This window comes from Talpa europaea (assembly GCF_964194135.1).
Source record: "Talpa europaea genome assembly, contig: HAP1_SCAFFOLD_117, whole genome shotgun sequence".
Lineage (NCBI taxonomy): Eukaryota > Metazoa > Chordata > Mammalia > Eulipotyphla > Talpidae > Talpa > Talpa europaea.
This window is the reverse complement of record NW_028168002.1, coordinates 25,790-33,777: the sequence shown is the minus strand read 5'-3', so window position 1 is coordinate 33,777 and position 7,988 is coordinate 25,790. Positions and strand designations below refer to the sequence as shown.

The following is a 7,988-nucleotide window of genomic DNA, read 5'->3' as shown; positions in this document are numbered from 1 at the left end:
TGGCCCAGTCCTCTGGATGGGCATCCCTGAATTGAAGTTAAACAGCTGCCCTTCTAATGCGTCCATAAATTAAACCACTCTCCATTTCTCCAGTCTCCACCTCCCTTTATCACCTGAAGGAAACCAGGACCACCGTTAACAGTATTAATATTATTCGTGGTCCTGGAGTGTTTGTTTTCCTAATGGAATTGGTTATATTTCTTTGGTTGTCCTTATCTCTGAAGCCTCCCTAAATTCTTCAGAGGTCCCCTCCTGCACTGTCCCTAAAACTGCCTAATAACCCCAGCTTGCCCTGTCTCATTCCCCCCTTTTACAAATGGAGCCCTAACTGCAGTCAGGGAAAAGGGACGTAGGTGTGATCAATGACTGCTTCCTGCTGAGAGTGGGCGATTTGGGGAGACAGTTAGGGTTCAACAGTAGGATGATGATTTAAGGGACCCCCGGAAGATGGACCGTGGAGATGTTATTTTGGGTTTTATTTGCAGGACCATTTGGAGCTTGATGGCCTCCAGGCAATTGGAGATGATTCCGAGGAGAGTATTAAGGATGCAGGGCCCAAACAAAAGAACAATAAAGAGAATTAGTAAGTGAACGAGAAAAGGGAGTAACCAGGACAGAGGTTGTTCTTTTATAAAATCAAAGATTGTCTGTGTTCAGCTAAGCCCTTGTCTTGCCTGTCTTTTGAGATCATCCACAATCCGTATATTTTTTTTTTAGTATTTTTATTTTTTTCTACCTCGTGAGAAGTATTTATTCAAAAGCAACATGTTTCATTTAAGAGGGCACAAACTCCCCCTACTTTAGCCGTAAGCAGGTCCAGGGTTTTGTGATTTCGTATTACCACTGAGACTAGAGATTTTAAGGAGCAATGTTGGGCTAGTGTTCTAAACATCTGGAGGTGCTGTAGCCAAAATGACAGAATTCGCGAGACCTAGGACTTTAGTACCATTTTATGTTTAGTAGCAGCAGCTAGGAGAGCCAATAGTGGCTGTGGAGGCTGCTAGTTTGGAATTTAGTTACAATTTTCTCCATCCTAATAGAGGAAGTTAGGAAAACAAAACTAAAAAATGTATAAACAGGTAGCCTTGTAGTGAGCAAGGTAGCAGTGTTGTAAAGTGTCCTGGCTCAGGCTGGCCATCTGTACTAGTGAGGGGGACAATGGGCCAGTAGGTCAGTCAAAAGAATTGGAGTAAGGCAGAATAAGTGGCCCCTTAATTACCAAAAAGGTGATTTTTATGTCTGCCACTTTTAGGGTCACCCGAGGCTTGTCCATATAAACAGTAAACGGGGGAGTCTCTCTCACCTCTGGGCTTCTTCGGAGAAGATCTTCTCCTGCACCCGGTTCTTCATAGTCAGAGGCAGCTGACGGTCAAGCCTGTCCTCCCATCCTGGCCCGTGGTTTGGGCTGGCCTCTCCCTCTCTGGAGAGTGGGACAGTCCCTTTTTTCGTGCCCTGTGTGATGGCACAGAAGGCATGGCCCTGGGGACAGCTTCTTGCAGCTGAGGTGCCCTGGTTGCAGGCAGTGGAAGCAAGCTGGTAGCCCATTAAGAGGTTGAGGTCCCAAATGCCCTAGGGCGCATGGGGCCTTGGGTGAGTCTGAGGTGGCAGGGTGCTAACAATGGCAACTGCCATTGACTGGCCCTTCTCTTGCCTTTCTCCCTTTCTTTTTAGTCTAGTTAGTCCCTTCCATATTACTGTAGGCCTTGAAGGCCGTGTTTAAAAGTGTTACAAGGATTTTAGGCCCTTGATTTAGTCTCTGGAGTTTGCACCTGATGTCAGAGCAAGGCTGACTAATGAAGGAGACAGAGACCGTTAAATTGTTTGTCCTTTTTAGGGTCTAGATTAGTATACCTTTTTATAGCCTCAGTAAATTTAGCTTGAAATGACTGGCTTATTAGGTTTTTAAGAAGTCTTATGTATTTCAGAATAATCTTATTTGTGTACATTTATGTTGAAAAGGTGAAACAATTTTATGAGAATACTGTCTATGAGGTATCAATATACCCAAATTGACTCAGTTTGTTTTCACAACAAGAAACAATTTTATATATCAAAATAACTAAAGCCTGGTGCCACACAGGTGCACAACTGACACTTAAGTTAACCAAAATATTTCATGGCAAGTCACTTGAGAACACAAAAGTTTTCTGTCAAAAATCCTTCACTCAGACCTTTAACACTTTCCTTTACCTTTTTTTCTTTCTTTTAAAACACAAGCACACCTCTACCCCCTTCTACCCCCTTATCTGCAGTCAAGAGGTCAGGTTTGCAGGTGAGTTCTCCCAGGTCAGAGCAGTGACCGGGGGTTTCGCACATGCACAGATGTGCTGTCAGTGTGCCGCTCGCCAACCTGACATCGCAGGTGCAGGCACGCTGCAAGCAGAGCTGTGGGGACGGTGTCACCAACAGCTCCAAACTTTGTCATGTCTGGAGGACTTGTGCAGGGAGCACCTCATTCTTGTAAATTATTTCCATCCTGGGCAAGCTCCGCTCGGGAGAAACGCTAGTCTCACAATCCCTGAAATAAGATTCAGCCACCTACCAGCCTGACGTGCTCAAGAAAAGCCATCGAAGGAGCAAAGGTTCAAACAGCAAGAAGAGGATAAAACACCTCGGGGTATAAAAGAGTCTTTGAAGCAGGACCAAGAGTCCCGACAGAAACTCATACTGGGGGACTGTTCCGTGTAAGAGCAACAGAAATTCTTGATTCACGGAGCATCTCTGACATGCGTCTGGGTGAGGCGATTCCAAACACCCCGGTGTCGTGGAGGAAGGGAAATCTGAAGGAATTCCTTACATTTGGTCAACACTGAGATTCTAACAACGAGGTAGCAAACCTAAAAGCAGCATGGAAAACTCTCCAGCGAGATTGCACGTAGGAAAAAAGGACATCAGTGAGCTGAAGGCAGTGGCTGAGGATGTTGAATGAAGTAATTTGTGGGAAATGGAACCTTTTCAAAACAATGCAAGCTGTTGCAAATGCAGCTCACGGCTGGCGTGAGGTCATCGCCGGGCAACCGCTCTGTGAGGCTTCCTCCCCAGGAGACGCGCAGCCCTTGCTGCATCTCTCCTTCCTCCAAACCCGCGTCCACCCTTAGCAGCCCGGCCCTCCTCCGGCCGCCCCGCCGCCCCCTCTCACTCTCCAAGCCTTAGAGGCAATTTTTAGCCCATTACGCCAGGGGCAACATTCACCAAGACTTGTTTAAAGATGTTGGTGGCACCTGAGCATCTGTCTCCGGCCCTGGGGGCAGCCTGGAGCCACCTCAATGAGCAGCACCGTGTTCCCGGCCTGAGAAAGCTCCTTGGCTTCGGTCCCGCTTCTGACTGGAGATAAATGGAGGCAGAGTCACTTCTAAGGCCACACGTCATATCTCGCTCAGGGAGCCCTGCCTGGCCGAGCCACAGAGGCGGTGGCCCGTGTAGTCCTGCAAATTGTACTCAACTAAGACAAAGCCCCCAAACTACCAGCTCCCCTGGGAGCGGCTGAAAACGACACACACAGTGTCGCTGCGCGAGGCCAAAGGAAACTCGCTAAAAGGGCCCCATGATCTTGCCAAGGCCTGGGAAGTGCTGTCCCCTGACACCGTCCCTGGTGCCCAGGGGAACGTCTCCCGGGACATCACCACGATGGTCTGCGTCTTTCCAGTAGCAAGAGTCACAGTCCCAGGACTGACCGAGCCACGAGCACTCCCCGATAGAAGCAGGTGGCCCAGGGAGACAGAGCCCCTCAGGGGCCCCCGCCATCCTCACAGTGCCGCGGGCGCTGGCAGGGACAGACAGGAGTCCACTCAGTGTCCACCACAGGCCCCTGGGAGGCACCTGCAGCCGGAAGGGCTGGGTGTGGCCACAACCACCTGCACAGGGGTGAGGGGCAGTGATTGATCGGAGGGAAGACCCGCTGGGTCACGTGACCCCAGGGACAGCCTAAAAGCCAGGCCTGGGACCACTCCTGCCCAGTCCCACCTGCTCCGGCCTCCAGGACGCTGCCCACCGACAGTGCACCTGGTCCAGCCCCACCCGAGCATCTCCTGACCCACGGAGCAGCCCCGCGGCCTCAGGTGAGTTCCCCCTCTGGGGGGTCCTCTGATGGCGCAGCCAGTGATAGAGGGGTGAGGGGTGTTTTCAGTGGGGGCAGGAGGGGTTTACCCACAAGCACTGTGCCCCGAGGCTGAGTCAGCCTTGCCAGGGGACCCTCCTGGCTCCCTGGCACAGACTGCAATGGGGTTGTGGGGCGGCAGGGCTTGCTGTGCTGCCGCCTGGGCTGGGCTCCCACTCAAGGGCACCTGTGCTCCGAGATGTTTGGAACGGGGCGGGGCAGGGCGGTGGTGAGTCCTGGGTCGGGGTGTGCAGGGGGAGGGGCTGTGAGGGCCCCCAGGGTGGGCAGGAGAGGCCCTGAGGTAAGTCCTGTGGCCCCCGGTGCCCGGGACTCACCCCAGGCAGAGGCTGTGGCGGAGGAGGCGGGAGCTCCTGAGCCCACTGACACTTGCCTTGTCTCTTGTCCAGGTCACCCACCGTCGGGCCCGGGGACAGCGGGATGAAGCTCCAGGGGGCCCCTCCGATGGCGGGAAGGCCCAGCCCAGCTGGGGTCCTCCGCCCGGTGAGCACCCAGAGAGGGATGGCCCCGCGGGCAGGACCCGGGGTGCAGACAGCACCCCCAACAGTGGAGGAGGATCCTCGGGTAAGTTCAGGACCTTGTCGGGCCCACCAGGTCGAGCACAGGGCTGGCGCCGCTCATGCTGTCTGCCAGCTCAGGCCCCCCCGCCCCAGCACCGCCAGGTGCTCCAGGGCGGGCCCCGCACCCCCAGTCAGCTTCTCCCCCTGTCCCTGCACCTGCGGCCCCCGCTCGCCCCGGTGCCCAGTGCGGTCAGCCACCTGCGCCCTCCCTTCCCCTCCAGCCCCTCCCTCAGACCCTGGGGGAGGCCCCCACTCTGCCTCTCCTGCTCCCCACAGCCCCCTCCCCGATCCCTGCCCCTGCATGTGACTGTGAGGCCCTGACCCCGTGTCCCTCCTCCCCGCAGGTGAAGTGCAAGGACTGCGGAGCCTTTGGGCACAAGGCCGCCAGCCCCAGGTGCCCCATCAGGTGCTGGCAGGGGGCCCTGGCGCCCCAGGCTTTGGGCTCCCTGCAAGGCAAGGAGAACCGGAACCCGTGGTACGGGCACCTGGCACGGAAGCCCCAGACGGGCACCCGGACCGGGCGGGAGGTTGCACGGGCACTGAGGTAGGTACCTGCGGGCAGCTGGCGGGTCCCCCAGCTCACGGTCAAGGTCGCTGTGACCTACCCCTCCCCTGTGTGCACAGCCAGGCCCGGGCCAGCACAGGTGGAGGGGGCAGCGCCACAGGCCGGGATCCTCCGGCCTCCATGCTGAGGGGCCCCTGATCTCCTGGGGGCCCACGCGGGTGAGGGGGGCAAAGGGCACCTGCACTTGTGGACAGCACGGGGGGGGTTCAGGGGGGTCCAAAGGGAGTCCGAGGGCGCCCAGCAGTGGGGAGAAGCTCCAAGGCGGGAGGACAGTGGGGTGGCCAGGGCCTTCCTGACCATCCCGGGAGCCGGGGGATGGAGGGGGGACACTGCCCACACCCTCTTGGGCTCAGGAATCTCTGCTTAACGGCGTTTCTCCCCGCAGGCAGGAGCAGCAGCGGGGCGCCCTCCCGCAGAAGCCTCCCAGGAGCACACCAGGCCCGGCGCAGGGCGGGCGGGCAGCCGTAGCCCCCTGGGACGACGCGCGGGTGAGTGTCCCTGCTCCCGGGCCGCCCCTGCGCTGGGGCCGCTGTGGTTCCCTCGCTGCGCGCTCTGCTGCTGACCGGAGCATGGGGGAGCTCACGTCCCTCTCCCTCGTGTCCCCACAGCACCCGAGCCGGCCCCTGCCCGTCCACCCCACCCAGAAGCGCGGCCCGGACCTACCCCCGGGACGGCCGCCCTCGAGCTCGCAGAAGACACGCAGCGGCGTCCAGGGGTGTCTCAGCAGCCGGCCAGCCCCGGGGGGCTTCTCTCCCGCCGCCCTGAGGGAGATGCAGGGCGGGGCTCCCTCCCCTGTGCCCCCCTCTCTGGACACACCGCGGGGTGTCGCTCAGCATCAGGCCCTGGCTCCCGGCCCCCACCCCTGGACACACCCCAATCTCCTCGAGGTCGAGGTCCCCTCAGCCTCCGACCCTCAGCCTGCCATGAAGTGGGGGCCTCTGGGCTCCTCCGTCAGCCCCGAGGCCCCAGGCAAGAGAGCCGCCCCCAGTCCTGCTCCACAGAAGCCCCCGAAGAAAGCCCGGCTGGGGCCGGCCCAGCACCCCCAGGAGGACAGTGAGGGCGCAGACGTGGGGCCTGAGCCAACCCTGCCTCCCCCACCAGGCCTCCTGGAACATGGGTCCTGCACAGCCCCGCTGGCCACCCAGGGGGCCCCGGCCCCCAGCGCTGAGCCCCCGTGCCCTGCCCACGGCCCCGAGCGCCCAGACTCCTGGCCCTGCAGCCCGCCCCGCCCGGCCCTCACCTTGGTCCTCAGCAGACGGCAGCACGGCCAGTGGAGCTGCAGGTTCAAGGCCGCCTGCCCCCCGCCCCCTCCACCGCAGAGCTCCCCCACCTGCTGCAGCCCCGAGGGCGCCGCCCCGCCTGCCCCGCGCAGCGTCCTCCACGAGGATCTCCTGGTGTCTTCCTCCTCTGAGGACAGCGATGGGGCCTGAGACGCCCTGGCCGCGGACCCTGGCCCGCAGGCGCCCCGAGGATGGCCCATGACAGGCGGGGACCCAGGGACGCCACAGCTCGCTGCCCCGCACCCTCGTGGGTGGGTTTACTGCAGACTCTGCTCACCCGCCGCGAGCGCGAGGCTACTGTCTGCGGCCTGGGATGGGGGCTCCGTGTGCCTTTGGCTCTTCCTGGAGCGCAGCCGTCGGGGGCCTGCGCCCCAGTCTCGTCTATTAATAAAGTGCCCTGAAACGCACGCGGGTTCGCGTCTCTCTTCTCCGAGCAGCACATCGCGCAGCGCCCCCGTTCCCTCCCGCACAGCTCCCCGTGGAGACCCTTAAGAGTCTGAGCCCAAAACCGCCCCCGGCAGGCCCTCATTCCGGCAGCCAGAGGACCCCAGGGCCCCCGCAGGGTCTCCCCCTTCTGTCGCCGTCTGTGCGGGTCCGAGGCCAAGGACCCGGCCATCCTGGGGGGGCCCGTGGGAATCGCTCTCCTGGAGGAGCTGCTACCGCAGGGCGGGTGTGGGTGGGGAGCACCAGGGACGCTGAAGGGCGGCCTCGGGGCAGGACCCTTGACACCTTTCTGGGGGCGTGGTCACCCCAACTCTGCACCTGGGCAGGGACCCCGAGGGGGAGGAGCACTGGGCCTGAGTGCCCTGGGCTTGGGCGAGGGAGGGTCTCTCTGGCTTCCCTGTGGGGTGAAGCAGAATCGGGTCCAGCCTGGGCTTCACTGTGTGAATCTGGGGGAGTCCCTGGGGTGGGCCCAGGGCGTGCGGAGGGCGCCCTGCCCCTGCCCCCCACCCCGCGCTGACATGTGGCCGGGGTGGTGGTGGCCGAGGGATCGTCGGGCACCTTCCCCCGCTTGTTTTGAGCCGAACACGAATCAGTTTCCTGCTCTTAGTAAAGTCTTTGAAAGTGAAATTTGTGTCGGGCTTTACCTTCCACGCGTCGCGAGTGCGTTGGCACACATCCCCCCACACTCACTCATTTGCACACAAGAGTGTGTTACTGAGAGTGAAGAGGAGCTGGTGAGACACCCTCTTATTAGGGTCCAGCCCCCAGCAGGAGGCTGCCCGGTGCTGGCCGCCCCAGGCTGGGCAGGGGAAGGACAGGGCGGCTCCCGCGGCCACGGCTCCAGCGCTCTGGAGGCCTGGGGGCAGCCAGCCCCCTGAGGGAGCCCCAGCGCACGCCCGGGAATCCTCGGGGTCTGTCTCCCCCGCTGTCACGGGGTCCCCGTGGCTCAGGACATCGGGGTTGAGGAGCTGGGGTGGGAGGGAAGGGGCGGACACCAGCCGGGCGCAGCCATCTCGCGGCTGCAG

The 7,988-nt window shown here is 60.3% G+C and overlaps 1 protein-coding gene across 1 annotated transcript; it reads left to right on the top strand.

The window, feature by feature from the left end:
- Window positions 1–1,158: 1,158 nt before the first annotated feature.
- LOC311188018 (protein FAM90A3-like) lies at window positions 1,159–6,669 on the top strand (the record flags this gene model as incomplete). The annotated part of the gene is made up of 7 exons (XM_084259794.1): window positions 1,159–1,166; window positions 3,980–4,058; window positions 4,504–4,678; window positions 4,748–4,863; window positions 5,019–5,218; window positions 5,625–5,727; window positions 5,848–6,669. 7 exons carry the CDS (start codon window positions 1,159–1,161, stop codon window positions 6,667–6,669), a joined length of 1,503 nt encoding a protein of 500 aa, XP_084115920.1.
- Between the last annotated feature and the right edge of the window lie 1,319 nt (window positions 6,670–7,988).